This window comes from Cenococcum geophilum (assembly GCF_001692895.1).
Source record: "Cenococcum geophilum 1.58 unplaced genomic scaffold K441scaffold_24, whole genome shotgun sequence".
In the NCBI taxonomy this organism is placed as follows: domain Eukaryota; kingdom Fungi; phylum Ascomycota; class Dothideomycetes; order Gloniales; family Gloniaceae; genus Cenococcum; species Cenococcum geophilum.
In genome coordinates, this window is record NW_027137582.1 from 1,888,416 (window position 1) to 1,913,232 (window position 24,817).

At 41.8% G+C, this 24,817-nt stretch overlaps 6 protein-coding genes across 6 annotated transcripts; 3 read left to right on the forward strand and 3 right to left on the reverse strand.

Moving 5' to 3' along the window:
- Positions 1-88: 88 nt before the first annotated feature.
- Positions 89-1,310, reverse strand: K441DRAFT_563326 (cell division control protein 10; the record flags this gene model as incomplete). Its single annotated transcript, XM_067643605.1, has 4 exons — positions 89-321; positions 406-502; positions 567-1,129; positions 1,190-1,310. The coding sequence occupies 4 exons, from the start codon at positions 1,308-1,310 to the stop codon at positions 89-91; spliced, it is 1,014 nt and encodes a 337-aa protein (XP_067503568.1).
- A 279-nt stretch (positions 1,311-1,589) lies between these two features.
- On the forward strand, positions 1,590-2,253 carry K441DRAFT_660896 (mitochondrial 54S ribosomal protein bL32m). The gene is made up of 2 exons (XM_067648785.1): positions 1,590-2,006; positions 2,060-2,253. The coding sequence occupies exons 1-2, from the start codon at positions 1,661-1,663 to the stop codon at positions 2,128-2,130; spliced, it is 417 nt and encodes a 138-aa protein (XP_067503569.1). The 5' UTR covers positions 1,590-1,660; the 3' UTR covers positions 2,131-2,253.
- A 138-nt stretch (positions 2,254-2,391) lies between these two features.
- K441DRAFT_612233 (WD40 repeat-like protein) lies at positions 2,392-4,153 on the forward strand (the record flags this gene model as incomplete). Its single annotated transcript, XM_067645607.1, has 7 exons — positions 2,392-2,520; positions 2,571-2,607; positions 2,661-2,951; positions 3,134-3,303; positions 3,440-3,533; positions 3,644-3,830; positions 3,973-4,153. The coding sequence occupies exons 1-7, from the start codon at positions 2,518-2,520 to the stop codon at positions 4,151-4,153; spliced, it is 963 nt and encodes a 320-aa protein (XP_067503570.1). The 5' UTR covers positions 2,392-2,517.
- Positions 4,154-4,900: 747 nt separating this feature from the next.
- Positions 4,901-5,159, forward strand: K441DRAFT_660899 (uncharacterized protein). The gene has a single exon (XM_067648786.1). The coding sequence runs from the start codon at positions 4,966-4,968 to the stop codon at positions 5,128-5,130; it is 165 nt and encodes a 54-aa protein (XP_067503571.1). The 5' UTR covers positions 4,901-4,965; the 3' UTR covers positions 5,131-5,159.
- Positions 5,160-13,469: 8,310 nt separating this feature from the next.
- K441DRAFT_660902 (uncharacterized protein) lies at positions 13,470-15,028 on the reverse strand (the record flags this gene model as incomplete). The annotated part of the gene is made up of 4 exons (XM_067648787.1): positions 14,501-15,028; positions 14,235-14,347; positions 13,803-14,181; positions 13,470-13,754 (listed from the first exon to the last, which is right to left on the reverse strand). Coding segments are annotated over exons 1-4 (1,136 nt in total), but the record flags the coding sequence as incomplete, so codon positions are not given.
- Positions 15,029-16,559: 1,531 nt separating this feature from the next.
- Positions 16,560-17,030, reverse strand: K441DRAFT_677912 (uncharacterized protein; the record flags this gene model as incomplete). The annotated part of the gene is made up of 1 exon (XM_067651114.1): positions 16,560-17,030. The coding sequence occupies one exon, from the start codon at positions 17,028-17,030 to the stop codon at positions 16,560-16,562; it is 471 nt and encodes a 156-aa protein (XP_067503573.1).
- Between the last annotated feature and the right edge of the window lie 7,787 nt (positions 17,031-24,817).

A 24,817-nucleotide genomic window follows, 5' to 3' on the forward strand; every position in this document is an offset into this window, starting at 1 on the left:
AGACATGCACTGGTATCACACTGCTCCGCCGCACACCTCTGTCGAACGTCCCCCTTCCAATGCACCCTCCCTCTCTGGCACCGCATTACTAGTACCCGTTCAGGGTCATCCGCTGACTGTTTCTGCTGAGTTCCCTTTCGGCGCTGGGGGAGATGGGTCGCGAGCCTTGGCCGAGAGCGGAGCTTTCCTTAAGCGCGAGCAGCTGTTTGGCACGGAAAGATTCGTAGTGGATCTGAGAAGTGGTCTCAATAAGGTCTTGGAGGTGAGTGCGAGTCAGAAAGTTACGGAGGTAGACAAATTCGCAGTGGTTCTCGTCCTCAACTGTTCACGTGGTTAGCTAAAATTAATTGAAAAAGTGATTGGGTAAGGTCATTGGCTGAGAAATGATTGTATGAGCGCGCTTACCATTGATAACACCCCAACGGTTTTGGCGGCCACGGACTTGTTTGCCACCGACCACAATGGTCTTCTCAGAACCTACGACAGCGAAGGGGAGGATATTCTAAGTCAAGTTAGAATCACGTCCAATTAATTGACCTTACGACTATCCCAATCGAAGAACCCACCTTGATCTGCGCATTCAGAGCAACCTCCTCCTGGTCATGCTCCTCATTGTCATAGGGGTACATCCTCAGGTTATGAAAAGCAAACTCCTCCTTTATCCTCTCTTTAAACGCCGCACGCTCCTCCAGGGTCAATGAATCACTCTTCGCAATCACCGGCACCACGTTCACAAACTCCGATAGCTTCTTCAGAACCACGATATCAATAGGCTTGAGCGCATGGCCAGAGGGCTGGATGAAGAATAGACAGCAGTGGATGCGGGTGTCCTGGAGGTAACGCTCGCGCTGGGCGGTGAGCTCTTTCCGGAGGTATGCGCTGTGCTGGTCCTTGATGTACTTGACAATAGGATCCCAGCAGCGCTCGTTGTTGATTAGGTCACCGTAGCCCGGGGTGTCGACAATGTTGAGACGCAGCCGGACGCCATTCTCCTCAATGATGTGCGACACGGCCTGGATCTCGGTGGTGCTGCGGATGGGCTCTTCGGGTGATAGACGGCCCTTGCTGTCCATCAGGTGCGAGGCGAAGATGGTGTTGATGAGGGTGGATTTGCCGAGTCCAGTTTGTCCTGAGCGTTCAATTAGTGCTACTGCAATGTATGTATGGCATAGACATATCAGGGACATACCAACGCAAATTATGTTGAACTGGAAACCCCTCTTGACGAGCTTCTTCTCGATTTGTGAGGTGATGCTGTCGAAACCGACATAGCTCCCGGGATAGACTGAGGGTTGGTTTGGGCTGTTCATCATGGTAGCCATTGTGGGCGATAGATGCCTCGTGGCAGTAGGATATGTAAGAGGCGGTTACAGGGAGGGGATGGATGAGTGAGTAAAAGGTTGGGGTGGTTGAGCGGTGGTGGTTGAGAAAGTATAGGCGTGGCAGGTGTCTAAGGGTCCGTCCTGAATCTTTGTCGGTGGTGGATGCGCGCTGCGGAAAGGGGCAGCTGCGTAGCGAAATGCGTCCAAGCTTCTTCGGGGAAGGCGCCAATTGAACCTTCTGGGGATTTTCCGCCACCTCCAACCACCACCCGAGAAGCATCAAGAGCTGTATTAAGAAATCCGTCTCAGGGCGTGTTGTTTTCTTTATACCGCCCACCATGGCGCTGCGCCAACTCCCTCCACTGCTCAACACCCTCCCTGCCGCTGCCAATGCACCACTTCGATCAGCAGTCGCGTTACCACTTCTCCAAAGATTACAACAGCCATTCCCTTCCTCAGTTAGGATACCAATTCCTTTCACATCAATCGCGGCAATCCCATCACTGCTCGGCGACATATGGGAATCAGTACTCCGAGCAGTCCCGAAGAAGAAGACATCGCACATGAAAAAAAGACACAGATTCATGGCTGGCAAGGGAATTAGGGATGTAACAGCATTAAACAAGTGTTCGGCGTGCGGGAAGGTGAAGAGGGCACACGTGTTATGTCCGTACTGCGTAAAATGCATGTTTGGCTGTTATGAAGTATTTTATTGAGCAGGCACTAATATCTCATAGCAATCAGGAACTGGTTTAAGGGCGAATTGCCGGGGATGAAAGAGAAACGAGGCGACAGTGCTAACCAATAGATGTGGGTAATTGGAGGAGGATTAGGAGTTGTAACGTTTGAAATCTTGCATGGGCATTGCGGGAGTTTGGGGGAATTTTGCGATGTACAAACCTGTGGCATTAGAAGAAGGATTAAGGGTCTTTCTTTCCGGAAGACTTTGTGTACAAATTATATCAAGTATTAAATGCATTCGTGAAACAAAATCTTGATTTTCCATCTCGACGTAATTAGCATACGTGATACCGCGTTCAACCCTCACATTCCCACCATCCCACCTCCAACGACGCGGCCTCCACAATTACAATTCGCGACTTGGATCAGGACCTGTCATGTCTCTCCCACTCCGGTGATCTAACCTACATTCCTCATTTCTCTCCATAGCTCCAATCCCAACCCGACCTCCAAAATGGCAAGTCTCTCGCTCCGCGCCCTCGCTCATCCCACTAACAACTTCTGCAGTCGAAACAATACCTGACCCTCCACACAATTGACAACGGCAAGCCCTCCTCCCCCGTATTTGCTAGTTGAAAATTTTCTGATGTCGTGCAGCCCATCCAACCGACGTCTTCGCCCTCACCGCCACCAAAACCGCTCTTCTGTCCGCCTCCGGTTCCTCCACCATCCGCATTCACGCGACCAACGCCCCCGACTTCCCGCTCACACAGAAGCTCGAGGGGGCACACAAGCTCGGCGTGCACCACCTAGTAGCAAGCAAAGACGGGCGGCGGGCTACTAGCGCGGGTTTCGAAGGGAGGGTAAAAGTATGGGGTGTCGAAGGGGTCCAGGAGGAAGCTGAGAGCGGGGCTGGAGGGACGTGGAAGGCGGTAGGGGAGATCAGTGGTAGGTATGGTTGTTTTCAGTTTACACTAAGATTTACAAGAGGGACAGGAAGGCAAGGAAGGAATCAAGGTATTGTGAGAGGCAGAGACACATGCGGTCTCCTTCTCTCCGCCAACTCTCCCTCCTCCTCACGCCATCTCTCCATGCGTTCTCTTCTAGCGCCTATCTTACTCTTCCTGTAGACTCCATCAAGCCAGGCGAGATCTGGGCCGTCGCTCTCAGCGCCGACGGGGCCTACCTAGCCAGCACGACCTACGACGGCCGCATCAACGTATGGGACCTGACTGCCGACGGCATGCCGCGGATCAGGGAGTACGAGACGAAAGGGAGTTTTGGCATGTGTGTTGATTTAGTAAGTGAGACGTCCCTACAACCGGACGAAGTCTCAAATATCAAAGAGAGAGGAGTGATGGGAAGGGGGTGGGTCTTTGAAGGATGAGAGATGAGAGATGGATTGATAGAGGATTTTAACTGATTGAAAACCTCAGTCTGCAGATGGCCGCTTCACAGCCTCTGGGCACGAGAACGGGAGCGTCTACGTCTTCAATAACGACACAGGACGAATGCTGCATTCTCTCGCTGGTAAGCCCTTCCTCCCCAACTCTTCCACCTTCTCCGTCAGCCTCGCGTCCTCCCTCTCATCTCTCGATCTCTTCCTCTCACCATTCAACCCCACTAATACACCCATACAGGCCTTGTGAAACCTATCCGCGCCGTCGCCTTCTCGCCTGCCAGCAAGCTGCTCGCCGCAGCCGGCGACGCCCGCATCATCGCCCTCTACGATGTCGCATCAGGTGAGCAAGTCACAAACTTATCCGGCCATGCAGGATGGGTGTTTTCTCTAGACTGGAGTGACACAGGAGAGTTTTTGCTCAGTGGGTACGTCGAACCGCTTCCATTCTCCATATCTGAACGAGTGTTATCTTCTCCTGCCTCAATTCCAACCCTCGCGAATTCCTAGAAATATGACATACCCTTGCCCTTCCCTTCCCTTCTGATTTTGCCGGCTGACCATCCGCAGGTCTCACGACGCGAAAGCCAAAATCTGGTCCATCGATACCCGCACTTGCGTCGCTACGCACTCTCATGGCGATAAACCGCTGTGGGCTGTCAAATGGCTGCCTAAGACGGCAAGAAGCGAGATGTTTGCTGTGGCGGGAGGAACGGGCGCAATTAGCTTCTACCGAGAGGCCGCGGGTTGAGCGTGAGGTAGGGTCTGGAACTGAAGATTATGATGACATGTTATGAGTCATGGATGATGTAGGAAGCTGGTAGCTGAGAATTGAGATATGGTGTGGACAATATGTATGTGCATGCATTGTAGGTGAAGAGCAGGTGGAACTAGACAGTGAGGTATCCTAATACTTTATGATGGAGACGATGTGGCTCAGGCTCGGGTCACTTACTAGCAAAGAAACAGTGCTCAGTTTTATCTCCCTCAGTCCCAGCAAGCATAGTTGCAAAGTCGAGTTAGAAATAGTGAGGTTCACCTTCGTTGAATCAACTTAGGTCAAGCAGCCACCATCGGCCAATGTTGCGTACTAGAAAAGGAGAAAAAGCAGAGGTTTGTACTTACTAAGACAATCAAACGTCATAACTTTGGTCTAATGGCACCAGAGCTGATTTCTTTGTGAGGTAGACCAGTCTTCGGAATGAAGTTGGTATAGCCTTGGTTTCAAAAGACTCTAGATTCGAATGTGTAAGCTTTGCAGTGTGGGTATTGAACGAGCAACTTGATTGTAAATCTATGGAAATCAAGTGGTATAAATACATGAAAGTAGACCCCGAACTCCGAAGCCCATGACTCATTTCCAACGTATCTGAGACATACGAGGGTAGTGCTGACGCAGGTGAAACAGGGTAATATGCAAGGTCCGGTAGTCGGTTACAGAATGAAATAGCAATTGAGCAGTCTAAGTCTCGATTCCGTAAGCGCTACGAAGAAGTCACTGAGGTTAAAGAAAGTAACGGAAAACGGTGGAATTGCAAGATAGAGTGTCTTGATCTTACAACAATGAGTAAGACAAATTCAGTGATCTTTTTAGACTGGAGTGGAGTGGATCTGGCATTGGATCCACTCCATCCAAATAGTAAACTATTTTACTCCAAGAGCTCCTTAGAGCTCCAGTATATTTATATACTAAAAATAGAAAAGCTTAGCATTAATATAATACTATAAAAGAGTATAATAAGGGTTTTAAGAAGGAAAAAGTAGAGAAGGCTAAAACAGAATGAATAGAAAGAAGTATATAGAATTAGAGAAGAAAGAAAGAGGTAGGTAGATACAAGAGATAGAGTAAGTGTTTAGATAAGCGAACACGACGGAGCTTGTCTCAGCATGCTCAGACCACACAGGGAGGCCGGATAAATCCGGCCCGATGGCACTAAACCAGTTTAGGCCATCTATCCCTATGTGGTCTAAGACACTTTGGCCGACGTTTGTAAAGCACATCAGCATATCTACCTAGCTAATATTACGGATATTCACTTTTTATTCTTATAACAAGTTTAGGCAGCTTAAAAAATTCATTAATTATACACTAAGCTCTGGCAAATTAAATAGTCTATATAAGAAGTCTCCTGTTAGCGACTTAGTCAATCGAGACATAAGCACGGCAAAAGGGTCGCGCAAGCCTGTACGATTGGATTGTCCATAAACGAGAGTCTAAAGCTAGAGAAAAGGAAAGGAAAGGACAAGTAGCAACGCAAAGGAGTTATATATAATCCCTAGTCACGTAAGAGTCACGTGAGCCCTGCGTCTACCATAACGTCTACCATAGCTGCCGCTTTCTGCCAGTGCCGTAACATTACCCCCCCCTCCGTAAAAGCCTGCCCTTAGGCTTTATATATCCGTATTATGCCCATAGGGTGTTCTTATCTTTATGCTCTTCCAGTAGCTTATTATCTTTATTATGCTAGCATTCTATCTATTCGTCTAGGTACTTTGGCGGTCCCGGTTTATTAGGGTAACGGCTATAGAATTCTTAAAGCTTATAGGGACTGCTAATAAAGTTCCATATAGGGTACCAGGTAGGATCTGGGTCATAGCCTTTCTAACTAATGTGGTACTTTAGCGTTTTCCTTACTAGCTTATAGGCTAGTATCTCTTTAATTTCCTATTCATCATCGCCATTAACTTAAATTGGCAGGGGGGGTTCGTTCTTTTGTCTAGGTAATAGGTTATTTGCTACCTTCCGTAGCTTATCCGGTAAGAAGATAGGGTAAACCTTAATTAAATCTGGGAGCTCTACTTTATATAAGTTGCCTATTTTCTTAAGGACCTTATACGGTCCTGCCATCTAATAATTAAGCTTATGACTTGGCCGTTCTGTCTTCTAGTTCTTTATTGTAACCTAGACCATATTACCTATAGTAAAGTCGGGCTTGCGCCTATGCTTATTTACCTACTATTTTATTAATTTTTAGGCCTTTTCTAGATTTATACGGGCTACCGTCTAGGCTTCCTCTAAGCGCTTGGCGTACTGCTAGGCTTCCTTATAAAACAGTTTCTCGCGTACGGTCTATAGTCCCTCTAGTCTATCCTAGTTAAAGCTTATTTATAGTAGATACCCTATTTCTAGTTAAATAGGTGCAAATCCCATAGAGTTATAAGGTAGGATTACCTGGGCGTAGTTTATTAGAGGTAGTAGTTCGCCCTAGTTATCTTAGAAGTAGTTAATAAAGGGCCGGAGTCTTTAGTCTAAGTATTAATTTATAATCTCCGTCTAACCGTCTGTCTAGGGGTGGTATACTATAAAAAGCTTTAGCCTAATTCCTAGAATCCGAGTAAACTTATTCCAGAAAGCCAATATAAACTACGGTCCGTAGTCCGATATAATAGTGTCTAGTAGTCTGTAAATTTGGTAGATGTAATAGATATATAGTTAGGCCGCCTCTTTAGCATCGATATTCTTATAATAGGGGATTAAGAAAGGGCGTTTGCTAAAATGGTTAACTAAGATTATAACCATATCATACCCGTTACGGTCTACTAGTAGTTTATAGAAATCTATAGAGATATGCTGCTAGGGGCGCTCTAGTATTAGGAGTAGCTTTAATAGTCCTGGGGTCTTATCTTGTGGAATTATAGACCTATAGCAGTTGTTGCAGTTCCGTATATAATGGTTAATATCTATAACTATTCCGGGCCAGTAGTAACGGTTACTAATAATCTTATAGGTCTTATTTTTTCTGGGGTAGGCCGTAGAGACCTAGGTATATGCTTTGGTAATAAGCCGGGTTCGTAAGTTCTATTCTTTTACTACTACTAGCCGTTCCTAGTACTTAAGCAGTCCATTTTTAAGGGACTATAGGCTGGTAACATCCTTTGCCTTTTTATAGTACTCCTGTAGAAAAGGGTCCGTACGGTTTACTTACAGTAGTTCATTAATAAGGTTAAATTCCGTGGGGTTGATAGGATATATCTTAGCGCTCAAAGATTTAGTACTTAGTTTTTCCCGTATCTAAGGGTTAAGGTACTCTAGTTATAGTAGTGTCTAGGTCTGTAATAAGATCTTCGCGGCCATTTGGTTATTTAGGTCCTGTTTATATCTTATAAAAGCATCCGTATAGTTAGTAGCGCCTAGCTTATATATAATTAGGAAGTTAAACTAAGATAAGATATCCGCCTAGCGCGCCTGCCGGGCTATAAGGGCTTTTATTATTATAAAATATTCTAAGGCCTTATGATCTAAAACCACTTAGATAGGTTTAGGGGTCCCTTCTAGCTATACTCGCTAGTGCTAAAAGCTATAAATAATAGCTAATATTTCTTTATTATAAATCGGGTAGTTTAGCTCCGTATCTACTATAGTCTTTAAATAGTAAGTAATAGGGTACCATTCTCCGTTTATCTGCTTTTAGGAGTAAACGCTAGCTATAATACTATCTAAGGTATCGGTTTCTAGCATTAAGGGCCATTCTAGGTTAAAATAGGCGAGTAAGGGAGTAGAGACCAGTCGTTTCTTAAGCTCGTTAAAGGCCTGCCTATATGCGGTATTAAAGTAAAAGGGCCGGTTCTTATAGGTAAGTAGGCTTAGTAGCTAGGCAATCCTGCTATAGTTCTTAATAAAGCGTTAGTAGAAGTTATAGAACCCTAAAAATAACTGCACCCCCTTTACGGTCCTTAGGGGTACCCATTAGTTAATTATGGCCATCTTTTCTAGGTCTGCCTTAATCCCGTTTATATTAATAATAAACCCTAAGTACTTTATACGCTTAACACTAAATTCTAACTTCTTAATATTGGCTTAGAGGCTAGCTTCCTAAAGCCGTTATAGGACTTTATAGACATACTCTTTATATTCCAGTTCGTTTTTAAAGTAGATTATAATATTATCCAGGTATACTATACAGAAGTCATTAAAGTAATTAAATAGTATGTTATTTATATATCGTTAGTATATAGCTGGTCCGTTAGTTAGTCTAAAAGGCAGTACTTTATATTTATATATTCTGTAACGGGTCTAAAACGTAATAAGGTCTTCTAATTTAGGGTCTATCCTAATCTAGTAAAAAGCCTAGCGGATATTAAGCTTCGTAAAGATCTTAGCTCTACTTATTTAGGCTAAAGTCTTATTAAGTAAAGGCAGTGGGTAGCGGTCTTTAAGGGTTAAATTATTAAGCTTATAGTAGTTAATATAGAAACGAAGTCCTCTATTTAGCTTTTTAGTAAAGAGAATAGGTAAGTTAAAAGGGGCTTAACTAGGCTTAATAAAGCCCTTATCCAGGTTATTAATAAGATACTGCTTTATAGCCTATAATTCGGCAGTAGATTGCTATTAAAGGGGGCTATAGCTAAAGGTAACCACCTTATCCGGCTTAATTTTAATCTTATAGTCGTATAGTCGGTGAGGTAAGAGTATATTAGACGCTGCTTTAGAGAAGGTATTTTTAAATTTCTGGTATTAATGGGGCAGTTTCTGTTTTACTAGCTCCTTATCCATAAGCTCGCCTTTCTCTTAGGCTAGGGCTTCTTTTTCTTTAATTATCTAATTAATTTTGTATAAGCTAGTTGTAAAGGTAACGGTATTAGGCTAAACCAAGTTTTGGTAGAATCCTATAGCGCTAATATAGCAGATATTAACTAGCGGGAGGTCTATAGGTTTCTTTACGGATATTCGTTGGGCCGTATTTTGCGGTATAGGGTTTATAGTCTTCCTTAGCTTACGTTCCATTTTCTATAAGTTATCCTTCCGGTCTATCAGTTTAGTATATCGTCTAATATCCCTAGCCTTTCTTTATAGCTGCGTAGGGCCTAAATTCTCTATTAGGGACTTAGCTAGGCCACTACTAACTTCCTAAGTCTTTGGTGCGGGTGGTGTAACATAGGCAGTCTAGGGGCGGCGTAGTATACAGATCCGTTGCGGATTAAGCTATATATCCTTCTTAAAAGCCTAGTCCCTACGCGTCGCATCGGCCTAGTAAACGGTGTTTATCTACGGCCGTATAAGGTTTTCCATTATAATACTAATCTCTTTTATAAAGGAAGGCGTTAGAAGTATAGTTTCGGGCTAGATAAGCTACCTATTCCGTACGTTAAGCTGTAAGCCTAAATAGGCTAGCTATTTTCTCCCTAAAATTATATTATAGCTTCCAAGGTCCATAATAAGGAAGGGGATGTTATATTACCTTCGTCCGTTAACGCGGAGGTAGATCCATAAGATAGTAATAATAGGTAGTTCTATCCGTCCGTTATAACCGCGAATAGGGACTGGTTTAGGCAGTTCTTTAAGGGGTGCATTTAAAAAGTCAGCTAGTTTTGCAGCGTACTTTATGTTAATTAAGGTAAAGGCATTTGCTCCTAAGTTAGCTAAAGCAGAGGTTAAAACTTAATATCTATTACGAAATAAAGTATAAGGGATAGTGCAGCTTCTTCCACTAACTAGCCGACCTAGATCAATATGTAATATATTAATCCCTTTTAACCCTAAAGAGGAGTCTTCCTCTAGGGTTCCTCTTTTTCCGGCTCCATACTATCCTTCTAAATTAATAGGACCTTGTTTGTCTTTGCCGTACTCGCAGTACTTACGGCCTGGTTTATAAGGTTTCTAGTTTTCAGCCGGTTGGCGCATACCTTAATTTAATAGAGGCCTTAGTTAATAGCTAGGCAATAGTCCGTAAGTTCCTTTAACGTCTATACTATAGTATAAGCTAGCAATACAGCCCGCTGTAGGTCTAGGGTAAGCTTATTAAAGAGGTCTAGCAATAGGTCTTCCTGGGGGATCTAGGCCTATCCGGCTAGGTATAGAAAGCGGGTTTAAAAGGCCGAAAAGGTCTCCGTTATTTTTATATTTAGGCTTTTATAACCAAGGCGGGCGTTCTATACTTTAAAAGGGTCTTTATAAATAGAAGACAAGTATTTAATTATTTCTTCTTTAGAGATAAAGGGGTCTACTAAATCTTTAGTATATCGCGAGCGTAAATGCGTCTAGGTGTCTCCGCCAGTACGGCCAAAAACATAGGCTATTCTGGCTCGGGCGTTAGGGAAGTGGTCTATATTAACTTTAAGCTTATCCCGTAATTAAAGCTTCCAATTATTAAATATAGGGTCGGTTCCGTCTATAAGTAGTAGGGGATCCACGACCTTTACTGACCGCCTTAGTACTATATAGACCTTGATAGGTCCACTAAGGCGCTAAGATAGGGCCTAAAGGACTATAGTAAGTCTTTAGTTGTCTAATAATAACTCATTATTAGATATAGGGGTATCTCTGGCTTTAAGCAGCTCTCGCAGTTGTTTAATTTCGGCATTAGTAGCCGCAAGCTCCGCCTAGGGGGTTAAAACATTAATTGTTTCTTTGTCTAAAGTATTTAAGGGTCCTACAGCTGCTTTACCTGCTACTGTGGTTTATAGCATAGTGGTAGGGGTATTAGGTAATTCCGGGTAATTTCTTTAGGGGTTCTGGTCTATGCGTATCTTATAGGTTCTTTCCTTAGGATTCTATCCTTTTCTTTTAGGTCCTGTCCTTATAGTCCTATTAATGTCCTTAGGGTCCTGTTCTGTGTTCTTATAGATATATTTAAGTTCCTTCTTAAGAAGAAAGAGTAGAGTAAGCTTTAGATAATGTTAGCAACTTAGTCAATCGAGACATAAGCACGGCAAAAGGGTCGCGTAAGCCTGTACGATTGGATTGTCCATAAACAAGAGTCTAAAGCTAGAGAAAAGGAAAGGAAAGGACAAGTAGCAACGCGAGGAGTTATATACAATCCCTAGTCACGTAAGAGTTATGTAAGCCCTGCGTCTACCATAACGTCTACCATAGCTACCGCTTTCTGCCAGTGCCGTAACATCTCCCCGCCTTCCCGTTCCTAACATTAATTTTAAAATAGCTGTTACATAGTTTACCAAAGTAAACAATTAGCAATATCCGTACTAACGACACGTTAATCTTAACCACCCACTCTCTATCTACTATATTTATTTATTATATATTTAAGCCCTCTCTACCTTTAGTAGTATTAGTTAATAAAAAGGGTAGTTTATTATTAAAAGCTTAAAACTAGCTCCGCTAGACAAGTAGACTATTTATAGAGCCGTTATAGAGCCATTTATAAAGCTATTGTAAAGCCATGTAGAGCCGTTTATAAAGCCGTTTATAGAGCTATTGTAGAGCTATTTGTAGAGCTATTGTAGAGCTATTTGTTAAGCCGTTGTAAAGCCGTTGTAGAGCCGTTGCAGAGCTGTTGTAAAGCCGTTTGTAGAGCCGTTGCAGAGCTGTTGTAAAGCCGTTTGTAGAGCCGTTTATAGAGCCGTTTATAGCGCCGTCTATAAAGACAATGCAAAGCTGTTTATAGAGACGATGTAGAGCTACTCATACGGACAACCGTATAGGCGACTATATATGGGCAACAAGTAAATCTGTAGTAGAGCTGTTGTAGAGCTATTATAGAGCCGTTATAAAGCCGTTGTAGAGCCATTGCAGAGCCGTTGCAGAGCCGTTATAGAGCCGTTATAAAGCCATTGTAGAGCTGTTTATAAAGCCGTCGCAGAGCCATACAGAGCTGTTTATAAAGCCATTTGTAGAGCCATTATAGAGTTATTGCAGAGCCGTTGCAAAGTTGCTGTAGAGCCGTTGCAAAGCCGTTGCAGAGCCGTTTATAGAGCCGTTCATAAAGGTGATGCAAAGCCGTTCGTAGAGATAATATAGAGCCGTTTGTATAGACGATTGTATGGGCGACTATATATAGGCAATAGTAGAGCTATGTAGAGCCGTTGCAGAGCCGTAGTAAAGGGGTTTCTTCGACGCCTTTTGGAGCACCTATGGCTAGCAGTTAGTTCTGGAAAATCCATCGATTAGAGAGCTAATTAAGGCGATCCTAATGTAGGTATTAACAGGATAATAGACGTAGTAGTTGCTTACATTAATTTCGTTAAAGTTAATGGTTTGCCTTATACAAATAGAGCGGCTCGGCTTCCAAAAGCTTGCCAAAGTGGCTCAGACTAAGAAACAGATGGATCGATCGAATAGGTTAGCTTGCGGATATTCGATTATCCGCGCAGCGGATATTCATCGGTTTCTTGGTCTGAGCATGCTGAGTCAACGACGGAGCACAAAGGTTCTTGTCACACGTGATATACGCACGCACCTTCCTTCCCTGGAGCTCCACGGCCTCGAATCCACTCCATCCAATCAATCAAATTGATAAGATCCACTCCAATTAAACTATGGCTCCACCACGGAGCTCCAGAATTAACCCAATTCAAAAAGATCGCTGGACAAATTGTAGCATTGAAGAATCAGCCGTGAAGATGCTGACATAAGATGAAGTAAGGTTAACGTGTTCTATGACTGATATTACCGGATGACTGATAGAACACGTTAGTTGAGATAACTTCCATAATTAGTACGAGTTTGCGAGTGTTCTACACTTTGGGGTCCCAGATTTCAAACTTTGCCAATCCAGCTTCGATATTGTTAAAACGAAAAAGTGCGCGGTAAGATATAGCAGAATACACGTAATAAATATCAAGTTTCTAGGACCTCTACTTAAAGCTCTACTTAGAGCTCTACTTAAAGCTCCAAAGCTCTGCTAATACGCAGCACTAATATACTAGGAAGGTTCTACAAACACAAAGCTCTACACGAACGCCTGCACGAACACCTGCGCAAACACCTTTAAAGCCCTCCACAACGCCCCTACAAATAAACCAAACTAAAAGATCTATAAAGCTCTACGGCTCTATAAGGGGGGGTAAAGGGGGTCTCCCCCTTAGAAGTCTATATAAAGCTTCTACCACGCAGTATATTAGCCACGCGGTAAGAGGGGGTTTAAGGGGGTTTCCCCTGTAAGGTTTAATACAGAAGCTCTGCACGAAGTTATCTACAAGGCCTTTAAGGAGTTTAAATACAAGCTCTATATAGAGGCTCTACGTAAGCTCTGCACAAGACTCTGCACGAAGATCTATATAAAATCTCTACGCGGAGCTCTACTAAGCGTTATTAAGCAAAGACTCAGGTCAAAATTTTCGTTAGTTTGTACACCAACTATTGGAACAGAAGGACAGCGATCCCTGTCAGTCCTTGATTGTTTACAGACCATATTACAGTTTTGATGTCTCTCAGTTAAATCCTGTAACGGCTTGACTCAACTTCTTCCAAAGAAAATATAAAACCAGTGGACCCAATAGTAATGGCCAAAAAAACATCACAAATATCGCGACGAGCATCACTTCGCCATAAAGGACAAACCATTCATGTATCGCAACCTGGGTGTCACGATTGTGCTCTATACCAGCAAATTCATCTCCTTCTTTGATAGGGATAAAGGCATCCGGGCCTCTTGGTCGAAATTTGCTCGACCCTTTGCACGGTTAGGACGCTTTCTGGTAATTGTGGGAGGTAAACATACGATTTCCGAGCTCGTGTCTTACGGCAGATTCAACGCTTCTCCGCATAGCATCTCTTCGCTTCGCATCCCATCCTCGTCGGTAGTTTCGCGCAAAACGTGATGGCAGATTGGTCAATGTCATGCCAATTTTGTATTCGACTTCGTCGCGGAAAGTTATTCGCGGCACGGACAACCAGTCACTCAGCGTCTTTCCCATTAGATGGCGAGCAGCTGTACAATGCTGCGCAAAGTTAAAAGGAACTGGCCACCGGTTGCAGATGCAGAACAAGACTGGTAGCGTTATAGGAGTAACGTAGCCATCAGCATTTGGATTCTCCGGTGTTAGTCGCTTAACACGATTCTTATCGGGAATCGAACCCATCTCAAAAGGGAAGTGACACTGTGGGACTATGTGAGTAAAACCTAGAAAATAGCATGGTCTTGGGCACCTACGGGAGGAGGCGGGTCAGCCTCGCCGGCAAACATTGAAACAATATTACTTGCTCCCATATACTTGTTTGTCTGCCAATTCGAAAAATGGTTCCCGAGTATAGTTTGTTTAATGCCTAGATCTTTGTTAGGAAAGAATAGGATTAAATTAGAGAAACTGTGGGAATTTGGAGTAATAGATAAAAAAAATAGTACGTATATATCAAGTTTCAAACTTCCTATTTCTCACCATCTATTGCAAATACAACAAGATTAGAGAAATGTCCTACCGAGATAATAGCCAATCACTCGCCAGAGTGCGGTCCAATCTTCACATTCCTCCGGTAAAGGCGTAATGCCAGTTTTCACCATGCAAAGTAGGGGTGCGCTGGTAAAGGAATTAAGTGTCGAAATCATGTCTTCCTGGCTGATCGGAATGCCGTCGCTTTTCTCGTTATATAGGGAGAATCCTGTAGCTTCCCACTCACGTCTGCTCTTCTCTAATATCCGCTGGCGCATCATGGTGTGCAGAAGTCTTACTCTTACCGTAGAAGACCACCCAGCGCCCTTTGGTTCCATTGCACCTTCACCCATACAGTCGACTAGCCATTGTGTGGTTTCCATCAGGCGCTGAAAACTACGGTCATTACTCTCTTTGGTAATGCGAGGAAATTTGCCTTCCGGTGTAGACTCCATCGGAGGTGCAAGATAGCTCGCAATATTCAATATCCTAGAGATTCGTGGTGACGAAAAGCCACTAGAAAGACTAAAATGAAGGAGTGACGCTAGGATCTGCGGCGCATAACGGTGAAAGACAGCTTGGCCACGAAGGACTTGCTCCCTACTCGGCCATAGAGGCTGTTCGAGACCCGAATGTAAGTGCGCCCAGAAACGTTGGACAGAAGGATCTGGGTTTGGCTGTGTGGCCGCAAATTCTAACCTCGAAAGTAAGTCTGTGCCACCATCTCCACCCTCCTCCCCTAGAATAGCTGGAAGTGCAGCGTCTGCGAGATCATCGCTGAGATTCCGCCACTCCTCCCACTTTCTTAAAGGGACGCAGTACTTATTCCACTGGAATACATGATCCCAAGCCTCAACGATATCGCCATCCTTGTAGGTATCGCTGTCAGTGGCGGTTTTTGCTTCCTTAAACTTACTTGGGTGGACATGTTTGAGATCCGGATCCAGATAAAAGTAGTTTGCACCGAACATAGGGCCAGAGTCTTCGAGAAAGAGATGGAGTCTAAGATCTAATAGATCTAAATGGATCTGAATAATAAAAGTAAATCTGATCCTGTCGACCTGAGACGGGTTGTCTCAGTTGCCTGTTACTGTTCCTGTTGCCTGCACCTGCACCATGTATATATAGTCTCTTTTATTTCATAGATCAATCAAACACATGAGTTCGTTCGACAGATCTCCGTGGACACGGAGGAAAAGCGCAAATGATTTGTCAGTCGATCGCCTGACGTGGCCTCGCAGCTTGTACTTCAAAGACTAGTCAACAATGCAAGATGCACGATTTCCCGATGCATGATGCAGAGAATATCACATGCTAAAGAGAGTCTATCAGTCTAGCTCTGGTTCGGCGTAGTTCAATACATCACTACCACCACCATCTCCTCCTCATGTTGTGGTCAATTCGTTCCTTTATCCCAATGCCTTGCTTGCACTTGGACGAACATGTTGATCGTTGGGCAACTAGCCCACGACTTGGTAGGGTGATCGGCGCCTTAGCAGAGGTGGCTATGCGGAATAACTGTGTCAAGTTTCGCATCATGCCAATCAAATCACTCCGCCCGGACCTCAATGTAAGAGAGGGCAATATCCTCGACTGGCTTTCCCAGTCGGTTCGGAACTGCCAGATAAGCCATTATGGCTTGATGCTGAGAGCGGCAGCTCTTCTTTGTCCCCGAGGCAATTGATTCCGTGGGCGAAGCGCATAGGTTTTGGCCTGCGGCGTCTTGGACTCAAACCTGGAGACACACTTCTTGTTTTCACACCAAACCACATATTCGTCCCAGTATCATATCTAGGCACATTATGCGTTGGAGTAGCGTTCCCTAGGGCAAGCCCCGCGTGCACTGCTAATGGTTTGTTGACCATCAGTGTAAAATATTACAGCAACATGGACTGATTGCATCCTACCTTAATTGGCACTGCTCTCCCAGCAGCGGCCCAAGCAGGAGTGTCCAGGGATCACACATATCTCATCTCAGACGAAGAAAATGCGCCAATTCAGGGACTCAAAGACTGGCGAAGCATAATGGGCACAGCAGAAGACGTCGAAAGATGGCGCTAGCCATCACTTACGAAAGAAGAGTCCCGCTGCCATCGTCAGTCACCCACTCAAACATCATCTGGAACGTCGAGCAAATCGCCTCCATGTTCGGCTTCATGTAGGCGGAGCGCTGGCTGAACTTCCCCCCGCTGTACCACGCCTTCGGCCAGCTCTTCGCCGTGCTCCTCGCCACCCGCTTCGACGTCTCCGTGCGCGTGATGAAGGCGTTCCAGTTGGGCGAGTACCTGCGGCTGATCCGGCAGCACCGCATTACGCGGCTGCGGACCGTACCGCCGGTCATGGTCACGCTGTCGAAGCGGCCCGAGGCCGCGGAATGCGACCTCGGTAGCGTCAAAGAGATCCTGTGCGGCGTCGCACCGCTGGGCCGTCATCTGCATGATGAGATGGAGCAGAGGTTCGGCGTGCGCATTACCTAGGCGGGGGTATGTCGGAGACGACGTGCGGGGTGTGCGCCATGCCAGCGGAGGAAACCCGCCGATGAGGTGCGTGGGTGTTGTCATGCCGCAGTCTGAAATCATGATCGTGGATGATGAGGGGAAGGGAGTCCGAACCGTGGTCCACAGATTTGCGATGGGGTATTGGAAGAATCCGGAGGCGAGGGAGGCGACTTTTGGGGGCGGGCGGCTGAAGACAGGGGATACAGGTGTAATTAACGAGGATGGGTTTGTGTGGATCGTAGATTTAGCGTATTCATAATTGCGCGGAAAGCTTGGCAGGTCTTTCAATTTGTATGGCCGAACCTTGGGATACCACTACTATTAATTTTTTACTATTTTAAAAAGTCGGTAAACCTGAATTTAGGTATAATGGAAGTCTATACTGACTTTTTCTTGGTGTTTAGTACCGCCTAAGGCCTCTAGTCGTATAACCTAGCCTCTACCTAGAGCAAGGGTCTCGTCAGATACCCTGGGTGCTTAACGTCGCCTCTGCGTCAAATCGGCTAACGTCCTTAAGATAGTGTTGCCGAAGAGACTAACTAGCGAGCGACAGCCGACGAGCCTCCTTTTAAGTCTAGTTATTCCTTTTTAATATACGCGAGTCTAATGGTTAAGAGATAATAATCCTTTACTCTATCGTAAGCTAGTAGACGATCTTATCCTGCCCTCCCTCTTTATCCATTCTATTACCGCGCGCTTATCGGCCTAGCTAATCCTATAGAGACGCCTAAGCTTACAAAAGGAGGGCGCTATAACGCTTCCATATCTTATAAAATTGCCCTCTATAGTATAGATAGTCGTTTTATAAACACTAGTCTCCTTAATAATAGATTAAAGGCGCTCGCTAAAGAGGAGTAGGTGGAGGGCGTCGGCCTTCTTAGAGGTAGAAAGAAAGTATTAATTTATATGCTTTTAGCAAGGGAGTAGTTAAGCGGCTATTACTATTTACTAGAAGTTAATATATAGTTGCCTAATTAGGTAAGGATTAGGGCTTTATACTAATTTTTTTAATCTTTATTATAGTATAAAATTAATAATTGTAGTATCCTAAGGTACGGCTATACTAATTTAAGTAAGAGAGGGGGGAGAAAGACCTACTAAGCTTTCCGCGTAATTATAAATACGCTAGATACAGCCTGTACAAGCTTTATCTCCTACCTTTCTTCCTAAAGTACGCAGCGGTATATGTAATAAAGCCTTATAGGAAATACTACGGTAGACTTATCAATGGGCTGGGTATATAGGTATAGAATAGTCAATAACGTAAATATAACTAGTGGAGTAGTTGCCTAATAGATTAACTCTAATTGTATTCTAAGATTTACTATAAAGAAGAGAAACTACCTATAGAGACCGTACGTCCTTAAATATATAACTCCTCCCTATAATAAAGTGTTCAGTATATTAGTATATTAATACGTCAGTATATTACATTCCTATATTCCTACGTTCCTACGTTCTAAACTTATAACGTAACTTACTATATAACTTAGCTACCCCTTATCCTATAGCTTAATTAGTTCTAGTGCCTCCCATACTATCTTAACTAACCTATTTATATCCCTTTTTAGTAGTCGTACTACTGCTAATATAAGGTCTATAACACTATCCCCCTCCTTTTTATCTTTATCCTTAAAGATATCTCCTATCTCTAAGTTGTTTATTAGAGGTATAGCATTCCCATCTTTAATTTAATAACCTTTATTATTCCTAGTGCCTTTTACTAAATCTTTTATATCTAATTATTGTAACTAGCTAGTAACGTTTATTCTTTCCCTTAGTAAAGTTATACTGTCCTATTCTTATTATATAGAAAAGAAGTTAGTATATATTATAATCGCAGCTCTATCTAGTTACTAACCTTCTTCTTATACTAAGTATACGCGAGCGAATATATAATTATTCTATAATATTTAATCTATCTCTAACGCTAAGTATACGCGTTTTATTATTCTTTATAACTATTTAGTTCCTTATCTAATCTACTTTAGGGTTACGCGTATTAGTAACGGCTAAAAAACTAAAGAGTAAGCTAGCTAAGGCCCTTACTAAGGTTTAGCGTCGTTTTAATAAGGCGTCTTAGGCTCTAAAAGCTTAACTAGATGCTTATACTCGCCTAAGCCGTCTAGTAAAAGTGTATAAAAAGGTACACTTAAAAGAGCTTTATTTAGTAAAGCAAGGTCTATCTAAACTTAAGGCTAAGGAGGCTAAAAAGGATTCTAATTAAGTTAAGGTGGAATATACTAGTAGTAGATCCCTTAGATAATCCAGCTCGTCTATTACCTTTAATTAATCCCTTTATCTTTAGCTCCTTTTTAATATTACCTAACCCGTTTTCCTTTAATACTCCTATACCTTTCCTATAGCATTTTTTAAATTCTATAGTAGTTCCTAGGTAGTCTTATTATAGCCTATCTACTTAACCTTATATTATATTTTGTTATTAATATCCTTATAACTAATAATTTTTAAAACTTACTATTTATCTTCTTCTTATCCTCTATACATATCTACTTTATAAATTAGTAGCTTAATATTCCTATATACTGGCTTTAGCATTATAATATACTATTTAGGGTAGATCTTAATTTTAGCTAGTAGGTTTAACTTAAATATAACCGGTAANATNNTTTANNTAATNTTAAAAGGTCCTAGTCTAANNTAGTTTAACTTTTTACTTAGTCGTTGACTCTTAAAAATTTTATATAGTAGCTATACTTTATCCCCCTCCTTAAGATCTAGTCCCTTAGATCTCTTAGCGTTATAATACCTTTTTATTCTTTGTCACGGCACTGACCTGACACGTTGTTATGACTCGGCGTTGCTGTGACACGAGCACAGACCTGACCCCTGAGCGACACATATATACCGCCTCACCTCTGTACATAGATCCTCACACGACATCGTTTGTCAATCATATACAGTCACCTCGTACATCGTACCTTGACAGTCCGCACGTACTGTGACATTCTTTCTTATACCTTTTTTACTAATTCTATAAGGTTTATATAAAGATTTATTAGTATCTTTATTCTTTCTTTAGCTATACTACTTATTTTCTTCGCTTATTATAGTAACAACGATATTCTTAGCTTATATCTATAATTTGCCTTAAATAGTAATATGCCTATTCTTTCTTATAGTGTTGCATTATATATAAACTATATAACTAGTAATAGCGATACTTAATTATTCTATATATAATTAATATAATATCTTAAATACTATTCTAGCGTCTAATTTAATCTTTTTATTTAACTATCTGTCTGCGGATAATATATAGTAAAAGTTACTGCTCTAACTCCTTATTCCACTAAGAATACTTCCTAAAATATTACTATAAATCTTAGATCTCTATCTAATATAATCTTATTTAATACTCTATGTCTTATAAATACTTCTTTAATATAAATTCCAGCGATATCTTCCGCTGAGATTTCTTCTGTATATGCTATAAAGTAGCCCTACTTAGTTAACTTATCTACTATTACTAAGATTATATTATACTCTTATCCAGTAATAGAATCTCTTAACTTTAGTAACTTAATAATAAAGTCCCATAATATAACTTCCTATAGCCTCTTTAGTGTTTTAGTAGGTTATAGCTCTCTATATAGCTTATACCTTATTAGTTTATTCCTCTAGCAATCTAAATACTCTTTTATTACTTTTCTGGCTATACCCTAGATTTTATTAATAATATATTCTTTTTAAAGTCTTAACACTAAGCCTATTGCTCTATTATGTCCTTAAGTTATTCCCTTATAGAAATCTTCCATAAAATGCTCTGCTATACTCTTTAGGATATACTTTACTTCTTAATTTTTATATATCTCTATCTATGGATCTTCTAGTTATACTTTTAGAATTATTTATACCTAAAAGCTCTCTAGTGTCTTATAGACTCTTTTTAGTTCGTTATTTTCTTAAGTTATTACTAGCTTAGGGTAATTATATCTAATTAATTTATCCTTATCTCTACGTAACATTACCCCTAATAGTTTCTTATTATTTTATAGTTTAGCCTTTCTGCTAAGTACGTCTACTCTTATATTCTTAGTTCCTTTAGTATACTAAATCTTAAAATAGTATTCTATAAGTATTTCTGCCTATCTAACCTATCTTTAATTAAGTTCTTTTATTATTAGGAACCCTATTAGGTTCTTATAATCCGTCTTAACTATAAATAGTTTCTCTACGCCTTATAAGAATTCTCTCTATTCTTTAAGTGCTGCAATTATACCTAATAACTCCTTATTATAGATGTTATAGTTTAACTCTAATAGTGTTATTTTTTTTTAACTATGGTATACTACTAGATGCTATATATCTTAATGCTTTTATAGTAAGTATACCCCTAGCGTAAAGTCTAATACGTCTGTTTTTACAACCGTGTTTAGTCCTAGTTAATAGATCTTAAGGATTGACTCCTAGGTAAACAACTCCTTAAGTTCTTTAAACAACTTCCTTTATTTATCTCCCTATGCCTATAATTCCTCTTTCTTTATAAGCCTAGTAAATGGTTTAATATTCTTTAACTATTATATTATAAACCTTCTATAGTAGTTATAAAACCCTAAAAATAACCTTAACTATATTACATTTTCTAGTTTTTGCTAACTTACTATAGCTTTAATTTTCTTTAGGTCCATACTAATATAACCTAGTTTAATAATAAATCTAATAAAATCGGTCTTCCTAGTAAAGAACCCGCATTTTTTAATTACTACTAGTATCTATTCTTCTTATATTCTTTTTAAGACCTATTTAATATGTTCTCTATATTCTTCCTTAGTTATTAAGTAGATAATAATATTGTTAAGGTATGCTATAATAAACTTATTAAGGTATTCTCCTAATATACTATTAATTTATTTCTAAAACATTACTAGTGCATTTATTAATCTAAACTGTATTACTAATAGTTTATATAGCCTTTCCTTTAATCTAAAAGCTGCCTTTTATTTATTACCTTCCTTAATTCTAATCTAATAGTACGCCCATCTTAGATCTATCTTTATAAAGATTTGCGCATTACCTATCTAATTCTAGATTTCACTAATTAAGGGTAAAGGATACCTATCCTTTTATATAATGCTATTTAACTATCTATAGTTAATATATAGCCTAAGTTTTCCGTTCTTCTTTAGTACGAATAATACTAAATATCCTACTAATAACTGTAATGGTCTAATATATCCCTTTTATAAGTTCTCTTAAACAAACTCTTTAAGTACTCTTAACTCTTCTGAAGTAAGCTTATAGGTTAGAAAGAACCTTAGACTTATTCCTAGTTCTAACTCTATCTTATAGTCCCATGCTATATAATCTACTAGCTTTTTACTTTCTAGGCTCTATAGCTTCTTGCTATACTTATAGTATCTCTTTAGTATATAACTTAAGTCTTACTTAGTCTCTTTATATATCACTCTAACTTAATACTATACTAACTTAGTACTATACTAACTTAGTCTATTATTATATCTTACGGCATTAAGTATTTCTAATATTAACCTACGTCAGGAAAACGGGAGAGTGGTAGGGGCTAGCTAGGGGCTAGCCCGGGGCTGGCCCGGGGTCATTTTAGCTGGATCCGCTGATCTGCTCATGTACACTTCTTTACGCTAGCCCGGGGCCACTTTAGCCACTTTAGCTACTTTAGCCACTTTATATCTAATAGTTATAATATTTATAATATTTCCTATAACTGCAATATTTATAATATTTCTTATAGCCATAATATTTATAAAATTAAAATTTTTAAAATTAAATTAATAGCAGTTAAAGGGGGGAGCCTTTTGTAGAGGCTCTAAATCGTTAATTGGCTAGTCTAGATAATCCGCTACCGTATACCGATTTCCTAACTAGGTCTAATGCCTATTTACCTGCCTACCTGCCTGCGTATCTGCGTACCTGTCTACCTGCCTACGTACCTACCTGCGTACCTGCCTGCGTACCTGCCTGCGTACCTCTCTGCGTACCTGCCTGCGTACCTGCCTGCGTACCTGCCTGCGTACCTGCCTGCGTACCTGCCTGCGTACCTGCCTGGCGTACCTGCCTGCGTACCTGCCTGCGTACCTGCCTGCGTACCTGCCTGCGTACTGCCTGCGTACCTGCCTGCGTACCTGCCTGCGTACCTGCCTGCGTACCTGCCTGCGTACCTGCCTGCGTACCTGCCTGCGTACCTGCCCTGCGTACCTGCCTGCGTACCTGCCTGCGTACCTGCCTGCGTACCTGCGTACCTACCTACGTACCTGCCTGCCTACCTGCCTACGTACCTGCCTACGTACCTACGTACCTACCTGCGTACCTACCTGCGTACCTGCCTACGTACCTGCGTACCTACGTACCTGCCTGCGTACCTACCTGCGTACCTGCCTACGTACCTGCGTACCTACGTACCTGCCTGCGTACCTACATACCTGCCTGCGTACCTGCGTACCTGCGTACCTACCTACCTACCTACCTGCCTGCCTGCCTGCCTGCCTGTGTCTGTTATAGGAGCTCTACGTCTTTTTAGGGAGACTACCGCTNAGGCTTCGAGCGATTGATTGAGGAGCAGGGGGGAACCTCACGTAGAGGCTCCAAATAGTCGATTGCGGTGTTCCCGATAATCTGCCGGTCGTGTACCGATTTCCTAACTAGGCCTAGGGCCTGCCTGTGTCAGTGTCTAATTTAATTTAGGGGAGGAGTTGGTTCAAACAGTGGTCATCTAGGGCGCCTCCCTAGGAGGCCTTGATCCGATTTGATTCGGTAACAGGCTGTATCGAGGCTCTGGTTCGATTCGATCGATCGATCGATTGAATTGTTCGTGGTGTTCGCTGGCTGGTCGTTGTCGTCTGGTTCTGGTCACAGTCTGCTAGCTATCGTTCTGGTGCCTCCCTAGGTAGGGAGGATGTAAGAAAGGGTAAGAAAATAAGGTGGCATTTAGGTGTACAAGGGGTATACAAAGACACGTGTAGAGGCTATCGGGAATATAGCGGGGACCCGATGGTACTTAGGATAATTTAAATAATTAGGAAAATCAAAGTCCTACCAGAGCCTGCTTAGAGCCTGTTTAAAGCCTACTAGGAGGCCTTTAGGATTTTAATACCCTAATAGCAATAAATATAATAATAGTAACAATATTTATTTTATAGCTATAGGCTAGCGTATAGCTCTAGGGGGTCAGCTAATATGGCTAAAAGCTAGCGTATAGCTCTGGGGGGTTAGCTAATATGGCAGAAAGCTGGCGTATAGCTCTGGGGGGTCAGCTAATATGGCGGAAAGCTGGCCCCGGGCCCCAAAATCACTTTCAGCGAAACCAAATTTCGTGCGCCACCTCCCGTTTTCCTGACGTAGCCTATAATCTAATTAATCTTTAGATTATATTCCTATAACTAAGGTATTCCTAATACTACCTCATCCCGTCCTAATAGTAGGATATTAAAAGATATCTTAATTCGTCTTCCTTTAATGGTTATCTAAATAGGTCCTATTTTAAGGTTAATAATCCCTCCTCTATAGGTTATTAGATCTCCTAAAATTATAACTAATAGGTAAGGTTATTCCTTCTATCTATAAGGTAATCCTATTTTTTTTAACTACTACTAATAAGATATAGTTCCGCGTTGCTCTACTATCTATTAGTGCTTTAAACTGCTAATCTTGCTAATTAACTCGTAAATTTAGGTATTATCCTTAAATTCCTTTAAGGGTCTAAGGCTTTACTACTAGCTCCCTCTAGTCCTATAGGCCTCTACTTTTCCTAACTATTAGCTACTTAATCCTTATATACTTAGCTCGCTCTTCGGCTAATACCTAGTTCGCTTTTTATCCTTTATATACTATAGATAAGTATTCTCTAAGCATTCCCACCACTATTATCT

What these genes read in the sequence shown, in the direction of transcription:
- K441DRAFT_660896 (XM_067648785.1), top strand. Translation starts at nt 1,661, where the DNA reads ATGGCGCTGCGCCAACTCCCTCCACTGCTCAACACCCTCCCTGCCGCT. An exon ending in ATGTCCGTACTGCGTAAAAT is followed by an intron (nt 2,007 to 2,059) that starts GCATGTTTGGCT and finishes AATATCTCATAG; the next exon opens with CAATCAGGAACTGGTTTAAG.
- K441DRAFT_660899 (XM_067648786.1), top strand. Translation starts at nt 4,966, where the DNA reads ATGAGTAAGACAAATTCAGTGATCTTTTTAGACTGGAGTGGAGTGGAT.